This window comes from Hemitrygon akajei, chromosome 19, assembly GCF_048418815.1.
Source record: "Hemitrygon akajei chromosome 19, sHemAka1.3, whole genome shotgun sequence".
Taxonomy (NCBI): Eukaryota; Metazoa; Chordata; class Chondrichthyes; order Myliobatiformes; family Dasyatidae; genus Hemitrygon; species Hemitrygon akajei.
In genome coordinates this window covers 67,921,100-67,939,819 of record NC_133142.1, presented here as the reverse complement: position 1 = coordinate 67,939,819, position 18,720 = coordinate 67,921,100, and the positions used below count along the sequence as shown (strand labels likewise).

Sequence of the window (18,720 nt, the reverse complement as noted above, 5' to 3'; positions counted from 1 at the left end):
GCTAATTTCTTCTACTCCCTGAGTATAGGCAGAGACTGAAGACTGCAGCACCAGCAGTGAGGACCAAGAAGGTTTGGACAAGGGAAGCACAGGAGCACCTACAGGACTGCTCTGAACCCACGAACACTACTTCACTTTTTTCAATATATGTTATCTTTGCTTTGCACTATTTTGAATCTAACTATTCAATATACATATACATATATACTTAATGTAATTGATTTATTTATTTTCTTTCTTTCTATATTATCATGTATTGCATTGTACTGCTGAGGGTAAGTTAACAATTTTCACAACATATGTTTGATAATAAACCTGCTTGGAGTATTGAGTGCAGTTTTGGTCACCTTCCTACAGGAAAGATGTAAACAAGGTTGGAAGAGTGCAGAGAAAATTTACAACGCTGTTGCTGGGTATGGAGGGCCTGAGTTATATGGAAAGATTGAATAGGTTAGGACTGTATTCTTTAGAACGTAGAAGATTGAGGGGAGATTTGATAGAGGTATACAAAATTATGAGGGTATAGAGTCATAGAACGTACAGCACAGAAACAGGCCCTTCAGCCCATCCAGTCCATGCCGAACCATTTAAACTGCCTCCTCCCATTGATCTGCACCAGGACCACAGCCCTCCATCCCCTGCTATCCATGCACCTATCTAAACTTCTCTTAAATGTTGAAATGGAGTTTACCTGCACCACTTGTGCTGACAGCCCGTTCCACATTCTCACCACCCTCTTAGTGAAGAAGTTTCCCCTCATATTTCCCTTAAACTTTTCACTTTTCACCCTTAAGCCATGACCTGGTTTTAGTCCCACCCAAACTCAGTGGAAAAAGCCTGCTTGCATTTATCCTGTCTATACCCCTCATAATCTTGTATACTTCCATCAAATCTCCCTCAATCTTCTACATTCCAGGGAATAAATTCCTAATCTATTCAATCATTCCTTATAACTCGGGTCCTCCAGTCCCAGCAACATCCTTGTAAATTTTCTCAGTACTCTTATTTACATCTGTCTTGGTTGTCTTGATTGATAACGCAAAATGATGCATTTCACTGTGTGTTTCAATCTGTATGTGACAAATCAATCTGAATCTCACTAACGCAGACAGGGTAAATGCAAGCAGGCTTTCTCCACTGAGGTTGTGTGAGACTACAACCAGAGGTCAGGGGTTAAGGGTGAAACAGTGTGAAACGAGCTGCCAGCGCAAGGGTGGGTGCAATTTTAATTACAACGTTTAACAGAAGTTTGGATAGCTCCATGGATGGAGGGCTACTATCCGGGTGCAGCTGATGGCACTAGGCAGTTTAAACAGTTTGGCACAGATTCATTGGGCCAAAGGGACTGTTTCTATGACCCTATAAAGCATGATCTTTCAACTTGGTATCTAATACCTGGAAGAAAATGTCCTGTCAATTTAACTGCTGGATACCTTTCAACTTACTATCCACAGCCAATCAGATCATTGGATCGTTGCCTATACGCCAGAAAAGTCTAGCATGCTGGGTCACAGCTGAGACAAGGCCACAGTGATGAGCAGTGCAGGAGTTATGGCTGTGTTGATGACTATGGAGGGATGGGTTGTGCACTTGAAAGGCAAGCAGTGGGCCACAGCTGACCAGATCTGAAAAGCAGACATGACTAGAGTGCTGAACTACAAGATGGTGGGCAGTGAACAGAAGTTCATTGGATCTGGAAGTGACACTGTAGCTGTCTCTGACCAGTGAGAAGAGAGCATGTCCCAGTTGCTGGGAATCCTTGATGATAAATATTGCTATTTTGTGTCAATGCTCCTTGGAGGCTGTGGTCAATGGTGGGGAGGGCATTTCCTGGGATGGACGGGGCTGTATTCAATACTTTTTGTAGACACAACAAGCAGATATTTCTTTCAAATGGGCATTGAATGGATACAAATGTGCCTAGTACGATTTCCAAATCTGTACAGAGACCTGGAGTGGGAGAGGGTTTATTGTAAAAGGACACTGATAGGCTGGCTCAATGGGTAGAGGAAATGTGATGGAGAAGTATGAATTTGTAGTAAGAATAAGGAGAGAAAATACAGGTAAGATTCAACAGCTCCAGGGATTTGTAGGAATAGGGTAACCTGGTCTTACCTGTGTACAAATCCTTGAAATTGACATGACGTATTTAGATAGACATTGACATAGTTTAGATGGGGCAAATTGGAAAATGTCATTACAATGCGCAAAAAGTTAAGAGACTGGGAACACGTATATAAAGTTTTGGCCAAAAAATTTGAGGGGATTGTCTCAGAGAGCACTCATAACTTGGAATTCACGAGAAGGTTCAGCACGGCTTTGTGGGCCGTAGGGCCTGTATTATGTGATGTACTATCAATAACTCCGAAAGACTGGAAGTAGAGTAAATACTGAAAGGCTTTTATTAGCAGTAAAATGGAGCATGTCCATGCTGGATGACTGCCCTGGACTGTGGGAGGAGCAGTGACACAATCACCTTTATACAGGGGTCTGTCAGAGGAGCCACAGGAGCAGTCAGCAGTGGGGCGTGTCCAAACAGGTATACATGGTTTACCACATTGTGCTACAGGTTTTTCTATGTTTCTTTTTTCTGTGAAGTGTAAACAGAGTAAATCAAATCCTTCAAAAGGGAATAGAATAGGCAGTCATAAGGGAATAATTAAGGTTTCTGAGAAGCAGCAGGGGAATGGGACTGGCAGAATTAGTTCTAATGAACTCAGATGGTTTCACCTTGCTCCACAATAATTCTATAAAGTAAAAAAACACTAAATTAATTTAAATTAAATCAATCAATTAAAGATATTGTAACTAACCTGTTATTTCTTTATCTTCCTCACTGACAATGAAATTAATGCAGCCACTAAAGGCCCAGTATTCAGATGCCATGTTACATTGTGGGAAGTTCATGCTTCAGCATCGGCAGGAGGGAGTTTGGAACTTTGGACCAGGTCGGAAGGTAAGAGCCAACTGCTTTGTGTGGAGCAGCCGGATTTCAACTTGTTATCTGCTTATTAGCTCTTTGCTGCTCATGGAACCACGTTTTACACAAGTTTGTTGATGTGTCTGTTTGCTACTTAGCCAGAAACACACCAGATATACATAATTCATTCCTTTTAGACTCGCCAGCATGAAACACTGCGTAACTACGTCTTTGATTATTTTCAGCCATTAAATGAAAGAAAACAAAGGAAAATTGCCAGTTGAAGTGTAATTCTTGTTTGTCTTACCTAACTGTGTCATTGCTGTATTCACACACAGCAAATGCATGACAATATTGGGATAAACCAATTGGACCACAAGGCTCAGTCTTCCTGTCACAGAATGTACCCATGAATCCCTCTTCACATGTGCCAGGCTGGCAAATCCCACCGTTTTCAGGTCTGTTATCACAAATCCCATATAGACAAGGGCAATCTGCAAAAGATGTGCAAATATATCACAGGTAGAAATGATACATGCTCTCTGATACAGCATGCTTGTATTCTCTCTACTTGGGTAGACTTACCTTCACCTTCATCATCCTCTTCCTCAAAACTTAACCCAGTTTTTGTAAGCCACCATGCTTGAATCTCTCCAATTGGCTTTACCTCTACTACAGTACCCAAACAGCTCTATCAGAACTCCAAATGACACCATGTGACAAGGTTGAACCATCATACTTTGTTCTTCCCATCCTGTCTGTCACATTTGAATCTTTTGACCACATTCTCTTCCCCAAAACTCTTCAACAACAAGGTGAAAACCCTTTCTCTTGGTTCCATTCTTACATTTAGCCCCAAAGTAAACTCTACTCTTCAACCACTAACCTAATTTCTGTCACTTTTTCTAACCTCCAATTGTTCCTAAATTTGACCCCACAATTGACTGAGGTAACCTTCTGACACACATCTGCACCTCACTGACATTGCTTATTTTTACCGTAAGGTTACCTGATCAAGGCAGCTGGTAATTCAATAATAGGGTGTTGCATTAAAAAAGCTAGAAATGGTAATGGTAACAATAGAAATAAAAATGCTATAATAGTGGAAATGAATTGGTTGTCACATCATAGGAAAGATGAACTACACAAGAGAGAGTGCACAGGAGACTTGTCGAGATGCTGCCTAGATTGATGCATTTTAGTTATGGGCACAGATGGCTGAGAATTTTTTCCCATGGTAAGGTATCAAAAATAAGAGTGCACAAGTTTAAAGTGAAAGGAAGAGTTTTCAAGGGATCTGAGAAAGTACATTTTTTTTATAACTACAGAGTAATTGATATCTGGAATATGCTGCCAGAGAAAATGATGGAATCAAATACAAGTAATTTGTTTAAGAGCACTTGACCAGCAAAGCACAGATGTGGGTGAAATGGGCAAAAAGATCAGCATGCACTGTACCACTCTGTGACTCAACTATTTTAATGTCTTTCAGGGAAGAACACTTAATGTCTTAACCAAATCTGGTCTTTATGTGATTCTTTCTAAATGGGGGACTTAGATATCACCTGCAATTTGCTTAGCAAGATAAAATTAGGGGAGAGAATGAAATGCTAGCAGTAGGTCCCTCACCACATAGTTGAAAACAGTTATTACCCCTCAACCATCAGGCTCCTGAGGAGTAATAACCAGATTTATCACTCTTTAAGAAAGGAGGAAGGCAGCAGAAAAGAAATTACAGACCTGTTAGCTTGATGTCAGTGGTTGGCAAGATGTTGGAGTCAGCTGTTAAGGATGAGGTTATGGAGTACTTGGTGACATAGGACAAGATAGGACAAAGTCAACATGGCTTCCTTAAGGGAAAATCTTGCCTGATGAACCTGTTGGAATTCTTTGAGGAGCTTACAAGCAGGATAGATAAAGGGAATGCAGTGGATGTTGGATATTTGGACTTTCAGAAGGCATTTGATAAGGTGCCACACGTGAGGCTGCTTACCAAGTTAAGAGCCCATGGTATTACAGGAAATTTACTGGCATGGTTAGAGCATTGGATGAGTGGTAGGAGGCAATGAGTGGGAATGAAAGGATCCTTTTCTGGTTGGCCACCAATGACTAGTGGTATTCCGCACGGGTCAGTGTTGGGACCACTTCTTTTTATTCTGTATATCAATTATGTAGACAATAGAATAGATGGCTTTGTTGCCAAGTTTGCAGATGATTCAAAGATTGGTGGAGGGGCAGATGATGTTGGGGAAACAGATAGACTGCAGAAGGACTTAGATTGGGAGAATGGGCAAGAAAGTGGTAAATGAAATATAATGTTGGTAAATGCACGGTCATGCACTGGTAGTAGAAATAAATGTGCAAACTATTTTCTAAATGGGGAGAAATTCCAAAAAACTGAGATGCAAAGGGACTTGGGAGTCTTTGTGCTGAACACCCCTAAGATTAACTTGCAGGTTGAGTCAGTGGTGAGGAAGGCAAATGCAATGTTAGCATTGGTTTCAAAAGGTCAGGAATACAAGAGCTGGGATGTGATGCTGAGGATTTATAAGGCACTGATGATGCCTCAACTTGAGTACTGTGAACGGTTTTCGGCTTTACATCTAAGAAAAGATGTGCTGGCACTGGAGAGGTTCAGAGAAGGTTCACAAGGATGATTCTGGTCATGCAAGGTTTATCATACGAGGAACGTTTGATGGCTCTGGGTCTGTACTTATTGGAACTTAGAAGGATGAGAGGGGATATCATTGAAGCCTTTTGAATGTTGAAAGGCCTAGACAAAGTAGAAGTGGAAAGGATGTTTCTCGCAGTGGGAGAGTCTAGTGCAGGAGGCTTCAGGATGGGGGGGTGGTGTCCATTTAAAACAGAAATTAGGAGACATTTATTTAGCCAGAGGGGTGGTGAATTTGTGGAATTTGTTACCACAGGCAGCTGTGGAGACCAGGTTGTTGGGTGTACTTAAGGCAGAGGTTGATAGGTTGATGGACACGGTAACAAAGGTTACAGGGAAAAGGCTGGGGAGTGGGGCTGAGGAGGGAAAAAGAGGATTAGCCATGATTGAATGGCAGAGTAGACTCAATTTGGCCAATAGCCTAATTCTGCTCCTATATCTCAGGGACAACTTTATTCACCCCAGCACTGAGGTAACAAATGATTCCACAACGTAAGGACACACTTCCAAGGATTCTATAATTCCTGTTCTCAATATTATTTATTACTTATTTATCTATTATTATTATTTTGTTTGTCTTTTTGTATTTACACAATTAATTGACTTTTACACATTGGTTCTTTGTCAGTCTTTGTTTTTCTCATTGATTCTATTGTGCTTCTTTGTATTTATTGTGAATGCCTGCAAGGAAATGAATCTCAGGGTAGTATATAGTGACATCTATGTACTTGGATAAATAAATTTACTTTGAACTTTGAAAGCAGTGCCCACATTGCAGTAGAGAATCAGAAATCAAAAAGGGGCTGTATATATTGAAGCAAATGGTTGCACATTATATTAACAGCTGAATTATTGAGGTAATAAAATATTTTTCTCTGATGATTAAAATCCAAATCCAAATGTTTCAACACAAAATCTCTGCAATACTAAGAAAGGTTTTATCTTTCTGGTGAAATGTTAAACTGGTGTCATGGCTCCCATATCTTGAAGGTTAAAAAATCCCATTCTGATATGTTGAACTAAGGCAAAGGATTCCTGGATAAAACACATCCTCTAACTGATATCACTGCAGTGGGTGATCTGGTCATCAGCTCATTGTCATTTGTAGGAAATTATTGTGCATAGATAACCTGCTGTTTTTTTATACACCACAGTTAAAGCAGTGTCTGCAATTTATTTGAAGTGCATTGAAAGGCACATAAGTGCAGTTAATTTTTAAAATGCTGTGAAGATCAACAGTCAAAGATCTGATTTTGTTGCTTAGGTGGCAGCACTCCCTATATAACACTCTGTTTGTCAACAGAGTTGCCTCATGAATGGATTTTATTCTGGATGTTATTGTTTTATTTTCTAGCATGAGATTTAAGTCATATGAGACAAATCATCATTTTGCCCAGAGCAAATTTGCCGTGAGTGGGAGTGTCACTCACCACAAGCACATCCTGCATACATTTCAGGCAATACAACCACTCAAGTAAACTGCTGCCTTGTAGTTTAGAAGTTATAGAGATGAAATACCACCCTACAATTAGCAAATACAAAATTAACAAAATTAGGGGTATTATAACCTAACCCAACATGAAACCCGAGAGATTGAGTGCAACACTGAATTTATACTCCACTTGATTTCCCATTCATCAGATCTACCTCACTATTTTTTGGCTAGAGTATAAAAACAATTCTGCCACATTCCCATCTGATAGGCAAGATTAAAATTATATTCCCTGTACCAATTTATACAGATCCACCAGCCCCATTTGTTAGTTAGAATATTGTCATGGACTATCCATGATTACAAAGAGAAACTCTACATAACATTATTGTGAAACACACCACATTTGTACTTTAGTTTAAATCCTTATTAACACTACAAGTTTAGAACATCACTGACCTTGGGTGCAGTTTTCACCATGTTTATTGTGTCCAGAACAAATATGACAGGCAATTCCTTTAAAGTTTGAATGGCATTTGCATGAACCATCTCCTTCTATTCCATCGGAGCACTGTCAAAAACAAAAATGGTATGTTTATTGTGTTTTATTTATACTGTATCAGATTCAGAGCCCAACAATCACTGTGTTCTCCTTTAGACTCGTACTGACGAATGACAATATACAATCTTGAACATTGAAAATCAATCATTCTTATTACAGATAATCATTCAAAGATTCTTTTGTTAATTTTACTTTTATTTAAATTACTTTGTACTTCACCTTTTCAGGAGATGCAGAATAAGCAATCTATTTATTGCTATAGCAGGACTCAAATGTACAGAGAGCCTGTCACATTTCAGGGATGAACACAAAGTTAATGAATATGAAGTAGTTGTCTTTGTGGGAAAACGACATGATTTATTAATTGGAGAAATTGGCTGAAAGATTAACATTGGGGAAATTCCTTCCCAATGGAATATTTACAACACAACAATGGGAAGAAGAGGGAACCTGCATTTATATAGGGTTTTCATATCCCATCACAATATCTCTATCCCATTGCAGCTGCAATACAGAAAGTGCAGCAAACCATTTGCAACCAACAATATCCCATATCAACAATTTTGAGTGATGGGCATATTTTGGCCAAGAGAACAGAAAATCCTTAGCTCTTTTCAAAAAGAATGAAGGATTTCAAAAAAGAATGGCATTGGATTTTAAAAGATCCTTCTGGAAGAGCAGACAACACTATGGTTAAAGATGTCTTCAGAAGGGCAACACATCAGAACAAGCGGGACAAAGTTTCTCAGTGGAAAGTCAGAACAGATTTCTGTGTTGATGTTGCAAGAGGGGAACTTGAAGCCACAGTCTTTCAACCTGGAGACAGAAATACTGACAAATGAATGCACACTGCTTCATCACCTCAGATGAAATGGTGATGTACAAGAGGCTGAAGTCAGAATAACACACCAAATACAAAAAGGTACAGGAAACCAAATCATGAAGGCATAAAAAGATAAAAAATTTAACCTTGAGCCGAACAAGTCCTTAGGATGATAAGTTATAGTAACGAACCTTGGCATGGACACAACAATGAACCAAGGAAGTGACAATACTCTTGAGAAACCAGCAGCTGGACATGTTCTTCAGACCTGTAGGTGTGGCTGGACTAAAGTAACATCAATTCGTGGTCATCAAGGACGGAAGAAATGCTTGAAAATCTCCAACCCAGGGCCCCACATTGACCAGATTCTGTTAAGAGGAAGGTCAAATCAGTCAGATGAAACTCAGCGGCAGGAAGAAACCCACAGTCCACAGAGTATCAGCACCCCACGGGATGTGGAAGAAGTTTCAGGCACAAGCAGCAGTCCAAGACACAGCCAGGCACATCGTAAAGTGGAGAACATGCAAGGACGTAAGCCTTTGGTGAAATGGCCAAAGTCTAACAGCAAGGAGTGGGAAACCATCAATGTGGATGTGAGCCTGATCTTAAGTGGCATCAAGGGATCAGCAGAAAAGTTGAAGAAGATGGGCGACCTGATCTACAGCTACGGAAAGGAGAAGTTTGGAGTGAAGGAACAAGTCAGCAGGAAAGATATGCCTTCTCCCTCCAAATTCCATCGTCTCCAGGAAATCCAGTGACTTTGTTAAAGAAAGAAAAGGCCTGAGGAAGTTGTGGAAAAAAGCAACAGCAGAAGAAAGGGAGGGCATCAACCTCCTTCAAGAGGACCTTAAACAGAGGCTCTCGAAGTTGCGCAGAGCAGAGTGCTTAAGGAAACGACGCAAAAAGAAGGAAAAAGCTAGAACAGACTTCTACAAAGACCCCTTTAAATATGTGAAAGGCATTTTCACAAAAGAGAAAAGCGGATCCCTGAAAGCATCAAAAGAGGAGGTTGAAAGATATCTCAGAACCACCCACACAGATGAGCTAAAAGATGAACCGATACTTGTCTCAGCTGACATCCCACCAATCTCACCCCCACAACATCTATTCAACATCAGCCCTTCCAAGCTGAGTGAGGTATAAAAGGCAGTGAAGAAGGCAAGATCAGCATCAGCGCTAGGCCCTAATGGTGTTCCATATTGTGTTTACAAGAACACCGTGGATGTTCTGAGATTCCTTTGGAGAAACATGAGGGTTACGTGGGAAAAGCAAGTTATCCCCAAAGCCTGGAGAAGAGCAGGGGGAGTGCTGATCCCAAAAGAAAAGAATTTGTCCACTATTGAACAGTTTCACCAAATAAACCTTCTGAACATAGAAGGCAAGATCTTTTTCAGCATGTTGGCGCAAAGGCTTATAAAATATCTGAAACAAAACCATTTCATCGACACACCAATCCAAAAGTCTGGCATAGCAGGCTTCTCGAGATGCCTTGAACACACCAGCATCATATGGCATCAAATCCAGACAACTAAGAAAGAAGGAAAGGATCTGTATGTCTTGTTCCTCGACTTGGCCAACATCTATGGATCAGTTCCTCATTCCCTGCTGTGGACTACTTCTGAATTCTTTCAGGTGCCTGCAACAATAACAAATCTGGTAAAACACTACTTCCAGGATCTGCAAGTTTGTCTCACAACATCAGACTTCACCACGGCTTAGCAACCACCGGAAGTAGGCATCATGGCGGGGTGCACCATCTTCCCATTGGCCTTCACTATGGCAATGGACCTCATTGTCAGCCTCAAAATGGGTTGCGGGAGGAAAACGGCTACAGTTTGGTCAAAGGTTACCATCGATATGAGCCTATGTGGACGATATAACAATACTGACGACAACTGTCCCCTGCACCAAGAGACTTCTGCAAAAGCTTCATCAGAACATCACATGGGCGAGGATGAAGATCAAGCCCAACAAGTGCAGAAGCATCTCCATTGTCAAAGGTCAATTCACGGATCAAAGATTTCATATTGATGGAACACCTGTCCCAACTGTTTCAGAAATGCCAGTGAAGAGCTTGGGTCGATGGTATGATGCTAAGCTCAAGAACACCGAGCAGTTTAAACAACTCGAAAAGGATACCATCACGTACATAGCTCGCATCAACAAGACCTTGCTGCCAGAAAAACTCAAGCTGTGGTGCTTCCAGTTCGGCATACTCCCAAGACTCAGGTGGCCTTTAACAGTGTATGAAATCCCCATCAACAAGGTGGAAAAGCTCGAAAGAGTGATCAGCACACATGTGAAACAGTGGCTTGGACTTCCACGATGCATAAGTCCTGTTGGACTGTACGGGAACGGCAAATTGGAATTACCAATTACAAGTATTGTGGAAGAATACAAATGCACCAAAGAAAGTTTGGTCATTACCCTCACTGAATCTGAAGATACTGTTAGTCAAACAGCGACCCTCCGTGTGGCAACAGGGAGGAAGTGGACCCCACCTGAAGCCATTCAGAGTGCTAGGTCTGCTCTTCACTTCTGGGATGTGGTTGGCCAAGTCCAACATGGGAGAGCCGGTCTCGGGCTCGTCCCAAAGGCTCCTCAATGGCACAAGGCAACATCAGTGCAGAAGAGACGGCTCGTGGTGGAGGAGGTAAGAAGGCAGGAGGAGGCAGAGCGACACGCCAGGGCCGTTTCAATGGCCAAGCAGGGTCAATGGACTAATTGGGAGAGCCTGGAAAAGAGGGAGCTCAGTTGGCGTGACATCTGGGAGATGGAGGGATCTCAGCTAAGTTTTTGTCATCAGAGCCACTTATGACCTCCTACCCACACCCCAGAACCTGAACCAGTGGTGGGGAGAAGACCCCACTTGCTCTCTTTGTCAAGCACCTGGATCACTAAGGCACATTTTAACAGGATGCACCATGAGCTTCAGCCAGGGGCGGAATACTTGGCGGCATAACCAAGTTCTCAGACAGCTGGCATCAATCTTGGAACAGAGGCAAGCCACCGTAAAAGCTCTCCCACAAACATCGGCAGGAAATATCCACATTACACGATTTGTACCAGCAGGCCAACCTCCAGAGCACCAAGTAACATCAAAGGACATAAGCATTCTGTATGTTGCTCGGGATTGGAAAATGGACGTGGACATGCAGAATAAGCTTGTGTTTCCCCCAGACATTGCGGCTACAACACTCCGGACAGACATAGTCCTGTGGTCCAGACCAGCCAAGCTGGCATATGTTGTGGAATTGACAGTACCACGGGAAGATGGTGTTGAAGAAGCTTATGAGAGGAATAAAGACCAAGTACTCTGAACTGGCAACTGAAGCTGCTCAAAACGGCTGGAAGACCAAGATTTTTCCTGTAGAAGTGGGATGCAGGGGATTCGTTGCTACATCTACAACCAGTCTAGTGAAGAAGGTGGGGGTGAGGGGTGTCTCCCTCCAACAAGCAATCAAGTCCTTGTCAAATGCAGCAGAAGAAAGCAGTAATTGGATTTGGATTAAAAGGAAAGTCAACAACTGGGCTGCAAGATGAAGACAGGAGGGTACGGAACTGAGGGGGGTGTATCTGGGACCGTTTGACCATTGTAGCACCATTGAGCCCTCTGGAGATGTCGTGGGCTTATCAACAAAACGTCAAAGAAGGAGGGTGCCCACCTGATGACCCCAATGACGTAGCTACCCTCCTTGTCACCACTCCAACATTGAGAGTGCCGACTTTATCATTGGGATTAAAACATCAAGTCCTAGTAGCTCTACTGGAAGTCTTATGGGCCAAGGGGATGGCTATCTAACACAAGGCCTAAAGGTTAATTTCAATTTCTTCTTGAGCCTCTAACTTTGTGCTGTCAGCACCTGTCCAAAGTCCAAACCTATTCATAATCCTACAAAACAATGAATCGAGAGAAGTAGAATGAACCTAAGCCTTAATTATGACCTGCCAAGACATGGGGCAACTAGCCTCCTTTTGTATTGTGCATTTCAATGGTAGCAAATACTTAAAGGCTTTAATCACTTTTCCTAATTAATTAATTTAGATATAGCTTGGTAACGGACCCTTCCGGTTCTACGAGCCGAACCGCCCAATAATATCCCTGTGACCAATAAACCTACTAACCCTTTGGAATGTGGGAGGAAATCAGAGCACCCAGAGAAAATGTATGTGGCCATGGGGAGAACATACAAACTCTTTAGAGACAGCAGCAGAAATTGAACCCGGTTGCTGGCACTGTAATAGCATTATGCTAACTACTATGATAATGTGCTAACAATAATGAAGCTTATCAACATACAAGTGTTTTGATAGTTCCTTTACTGATTTTTGGTTAAATAATTAACCTTTCTCTCAATTTTTCATTAACTTACTTCTCCGTGTCCATAACATGGATTTTGGAAACCACCTAAACAAGCCTTGCAATCTGGTCCGTAGAAGCCTTTACAGCATTTTGGTTTCTAGACAGAACAAAATTGACCACATTTTAATTTATTACAAAGATCTCTTCAGGAACAATATGCTTTTATTCATGTTTAATATTAGCAACATGACATAATGACAACAATATCAACAAAACCAAAGAGCTGGTCATTGACTTCAGAAAGGAGGACGGTGCACATCAATGATACCAAAATTGGGAGAGCTGAAAGCTTCAACTTCCTAGGAGTGAATATCACCAACAGCCTGTCCTATTGCAACCACATTAACACCACAGTCAAGATAGCTTGCCAATGCCTCTACATCCTGAGAAGGCTGAAGAAATTTAACGTGTCCCTTTGACCTTCACCAACTTTTATCAATGCACAATAGAAAATATCTTATCCAAATGCACGACAACATGGTATGGCAACTTCTCTGCTTGAGAATGCAAGGAACGGCAGAGAGTGGAGAACATCGTGGAAACCAGTATGGACTCTACTTCTCACTTTCTCATTAAAGCAGCTAGCATTACATTCTCTTTTCTTGTCCCTCACAGGGCAGAAAATACAAAAGACTGAAAAGCATGTAATACTAGCTTCAAGGACAGCTTCTATCCCACTGTTGTAAGATTATTGATTGACTCATGACTTCACAATCGACATCCTTAATACCTTGCACCTTATTGTCCACCTGTACTCTGTAACTGTAACACTCTATTCTGCACTCGTTTTAGCTTGTACTATCTCAATGCATTGTTATATGAATTGATCACATTAATACCATTATCCTTTATCTCCAGCAGAAATATATTCCAATGGGTTTTAACCTCTGGGTAGGAAGCTAATCTTGGGACATTATTAGTGAGGTATCTATAACCTTCCTGCCCTGCAGTCTCCATGAAAGACATCTGATGACTAAGTTCTTTTCTATCTGATAGGCATTCTGCTCTCCCTTAATAAACATAAACAGTAAAAGATAATAAGTCTGAAGGACCTGATCTGTCAACCAGATAAACTATGGATGTTGTGAGATTAAAACCACTAAAAGATAGATTAACCAAAGGAGTGAATACCCAGTCCTTCTGTGTGGAACCTGGAGAAATTGCCGCTCCTTGAGCCTATGAGGGAAATCTTCCACAGATCACCTCCTCCTACCCCAGCTTTTACTAGCCTACATTGGGCAGCACTACAGGAGCTCAATTCACAAATATTAATCAGCTTCCTGCCAGTCAATTGGACGTTAGCTGGATACAAACTAAGGCTCCAATTTAAATGGGAGGGATGGAAAATGAATGTAGCCACCTGTAAGAACTGTGGACTTGTCTTGATCTAATCAGAGGAGCACATTTAATACCAACAAGCTCCTTGTCACCCATACTTCATCATCCCCAGTTTTTCTTCTCTTTAGATGATATGTTCAACACACCAAGAAAATAGATAGACAACTTGTTTTCTAGAAAAAAAAACAGGAAGTGCTGCAAATACTCAGTATGTCAGGCAGCATCAATGGAGGGAGAAAGAGAGTTAACATTTCAGGTCAGTGTGGTTCTGACACAACATTAATTTTGTTTTTCTCTCTCTAGATATGCTGACCGACCTGTTGAATGCTTCAGTATTTTCCACTCTAGTTTTATATTTCCAGTATCTAATGTTTTTTTTTCCATTTTTTACCTGCTTCTCTGGCCAAATCATTGGCCAAATGATTACCAAGGCTTGACTCAGCCTTCAGCTTCTTGTTTCATTTCTCCCTGGAAGATCCTTCCTCCCTCCTAAATACCCAGCCAAGATGGAAAGACAGTAAGGGAATCTGGGACCTGATCTCAGAATTAGAATCAGAAACAGGTTTATTATCACCAGCAGCAGCAGTACAATGCTGTACATGATAATATAGAAAGAAAGAATAAATAAATCAATTACAGTAAGCATATATGCATATTAAATAGATTAAAATAGTGCAAAACATATATAATATATATAAAAAAGTGAGGTAGTGTTTGTGGGTTCATTGTCCATTTAGGAATCGAATGACAGAGGGGAAGAAGCTGTTCCTTAATCATTGGGTGTGTGCCTTCAGGCTTCTGTACCTCCTTCCTTATGTTAACAATGTGAAGAGGGCAAGCCCTGGGTGATGGGGCCCTTAATAATGGATACCTCCTTTCTGAGGCACTACTCCTTGAAGATGTTTTGGATACTATGAAGGAGTGTACCCAAGATGAAGCTGACTAATTTTACAATTTTTGGTCCTGTGCAGCAGCCCGCCCTCATACCAGACAATGATGCAGCCTGACAGAATGCTCTTCACAAAACATCTGTAGAAGTTTGAGTGCCTTAGGTTGCAAACCAAGCCTAATGAAATATAGCCACTCATTTCCCCTCGTTCATGTTCATCCTTTGAGTGGTGTTAACAACCTAAACTTGTACCAATGGTGACACAAGTCCAGAGTTCAGGGTCAGCAATTTTGAAGGACCAGTAATATATTTCAAAGTCAAGATGGAGCAGAAATTAGACGGTGATGTTTCCATGGATCTGCTGCCCTTGTCCTTCTTATAGGTGGAGGTTACAGCTTCAGAGGAGTTCAAGTTGAGTGATCTCAGTGCATTTTGTAGATAGCGCTTGCTGTAGCAACTGATTCAGAATCAGATGTAACATCACTGCTGCACATTATGAAATTTGTTGCTTTGTAGCAGTAGTACAATGCAATACATACAAAGTACTATCAATTCAAATAAGAAATATATATTAAATTAAATTAATAATTAGCACAAAAAGAGAGCAAAATTAGTGAGGTTGTGTTAATTAATTGGTTCATTGTCTGTTCATAAATCTGATGGCGAAAGGGAAGAGGCTGTTCCTAAAACACTGAGTGTGTGTCTTCAGGCACTGGGGCACATGTCTTGGGTGATGGGAGTCCTTAGCAATGGATGTCATGTTTTTGAAGCAATGCCTTTCGAAGATGTCCTCGATGCTGGAGACACCAGCACCCATGAGTTTACAACCATCTGTAGCTTTTTCTAGTCCTGTACAGAGGCCCCTCCATTCCAGATGGTGATGCAACCAGTTAGAATGCTCTCCACAGTACATCCATAGAAATTTGTTAATTCTTTGGAGACATAAAATCTCCCCAAATTCTTAGGTTTTGTACAGTAGCATGAACATTTAGTGTGATGCAGAGCCTTGCCAATCAAGCAAGCTGCTTTCTCCTGTATAGTGACACAATGTGTAAAACAGCCACTCAAGCAGTTAACGGTGAGCCTACTGAATATCATTGAAATTGCACGTAATTTGCTTGTGATCCTGTTATGTTTCTGATGCTCCACCATCATCCTGCAGAGGGAAATGCAACAGTCCAATAATCTTCCAGTGTAATACAAGCTAAGCAGGTACTTTGAGCAGCTGTTTTACCTGCCCCATAAGTAGCCAAACATAAATCTTGGTGCTTATCCACATTAACTCCAAAAATGCCAATGGAGTTTACTTTATATTGACAATTTAATACATCCCATGTCATTGGGACCAAAAGAGTTGACTGGAAGCTTTCTAAAGGATATATTAGAATTAGGTATTTAATTCTAACTGGCCATTTCAAAATCATTACTGTTATCATGTACGAGAGAGGGAAGGAGGCAAGCATCGAGCGTGACATAGACAGAAGCTGAAGTGACCGTGCGAGTGGCACACATTCTGAGGTAGAAGACAGCCCTACACATATGATGACATTGTCTAAACCACCAACATGATTTAAAAAGAGCTGTGGAAAATGATTTAAACACAAGATGGAGATGGGTGAGATTCAGTGTTCGGACAAAGTAATCCAAAAAGAAAAAGTTTTAAAGAATACTGAGATAGATACTGGAAAACACAGAGAAAGTACAGGGAAATGTAAACAGATGCACACAAAGCCAGGGTCTCTATAACACATGACATGCATGTGCATAGGCCTGGGTTGTATAGTTGCACTCGGGTGCCACTGTTTCATTGACTCAATGGAGCAAATGAGTTCCTTCCACCACAACAATTTATGATTCCACTGCCACTTGATGTCTATCCGTCATAGGCAGTGTCAGGAAATAATGCATTTGTCACTTAAGTAAAGTGAACCACTTCACGGTGGATAAAAGAAGAAATTCTCAGCAAAAACATGGGACAAAATGTCATATTGTTTATCGGAAGCTGCAAAAAAAGATGAACGGCAGAATATGCTGGACCTATTCACCAAAGGAGGTAGCACCTGTGGTACTCAGCAAGTCAGGTCACGTCCACCAGCAGAGACATGGCCTCACTTGCTGAGTGTTTCCAGCATTTTCTGTTTTTATTTTACATTTCCAGCATCCGCAGTTTCTCCGACTTTCAGTATCTGTGACGATGTATTTTCTGTTTTTATTTCAGACTTCCAGCATCTGCAGTTAGTGCTTTTGATGCAAAAAAAAGTCTTACAAAAAACAGCATTATCTACCTACCTTTAGGAAGTTTGCTTCAACAGCATAGACCCCAGGATCCCAGAGGCACCCATTTCAACAGGGCAAGCATTACGCGGTGGGCAGTCCCTCACCACCAGTTCAAAGTTCAGGCAAGGGGCCTAATGTAAATAAATATATAATTAAAGTGGGAGAGGCACATGCTGGAGGTTTTGGTCCTGAAACTGTGCAGTAAGAAATCAGGTACTCTGCAAATGAGTGTGTCCAGGGAGGTTTCCCCATACTCCAAGCATCTCAACCACCTCTGCCTTAAGGCTGTCCATGGAAAGTTTAATTTAGGATGATTGTTAACGCAGAGTTTCATTTGAAAGCAAGTGAGGAAAAAAACTTGTAAAGTAAGAATATAAAAGGAAAGAAAGATTAAGGAAACATGATTATAGTGGGAAGCCCCAGTAGGAGAGCTGGCTCAAACCTGATAGGACAAATGGCCTCCTGCAGTTCTGTATATTATACGATTTTACAACCTTCATGGAAATGAAAGAGCCGATAATTTACAGCAATCATTCTCTGGCCTTTATTTAGCTACAACTAATCATTCACTGCAACAAGTTCCTATGCAGTGAAGCAAAATAAGCTGCCGTCGTATACAGCATTCCATCAACCAATAAAAACACAACAGGGGAGAGGCATCAACTTTCCCAGCTATCCTCCATATAGTAGCTCAGAATTATTGTTCCAAAACCCATTTACAATGCTCTAAGCTTCTAGAAATATAAAATAACACACTTACTTTCATCAGGATTATATCCTAAGGTTATCATTTAGCAACAATAAGGCTATTTGGTTTACTGCATTGTAAAACACAACTGAAACATTTATTCTCTTTTAAATCATCACATTTTAGAATTTTTAAGGCACAAAGACAGGTGAATAGAATGTAGCTCGTAGTTGTCCATCATATTAAATACAATAAAAATTAAAATACTTACAACAACAGTCTGGTTGCAGTGTCTTGCACAGCCAGTGTTACTGCTATAGATAAAATCATCTACTGACGTTTGGTATACACAATTTTGTTCATACGATTCCTGCGGATACAAAATGATTACAGTGAAGAAAGTATAAATAAGGCAGATCTCAAAATGATACAAAATTATTGGATATTCAAGACTGATTTGTGATATTTAAATCATAATTGACATATTCAATCACAATGAAATGTAACAAAATTAAAATTTATAATTCACAAGTTATTATAGTTCATCAAAAGGAAATATGACTACTCTTTTTACTGATTTATTTTGCAGTTTTGAATTTTCCAGTGCATCAAGTTGGTTTGAAATTTTGATGCGTAATACAAATACACTTAAATGAAATTCTTCAAGCAGATAATAATTTGATTATTCTAATGATTTCTTTTTTAAATAGCCATACGAACCTCATATTACTAGGGGAGAATTTTAACTTGGATAACA

At 40.7% G+C, this 18,720-nt stretch overlaps 1 protein-coding gene across 2 annotated transcripts in view; it reads right to left on the bottom strand.

Annotated features, from left to right (window-relative positions):
- stab1 (stabilin 1) overlaps nt 1-18,720 on the bottom strand; it is a 347,363-nt gene that overhangs the window by 181,981 nt on the left and 146,662 nt on the right. For both annotated transcript variants that reach the window (XM_073072696.1, XM_073072697.1), the window contains 4 exons: nt 18,235-18,333; nt 12,782-12,868; nt 7,483-7,594; nt 3,228-3,414 (listed from right to left, as the gene is read on the bottom strand). In XM_073072696.1, the coding sequence (XP_072928797.1) occupies nt 3,228-3,414; nt 7,483-7,594; nt 12,782-12,868; nt 18,235-18,333 (485 nt within the window). The remainder of the gene's footprint in view (nt 1-3,227; nt 3,415-7,482; nt 7,595-12,781; nt 12,869-18,234; nt 18,334-18,720) is intronic.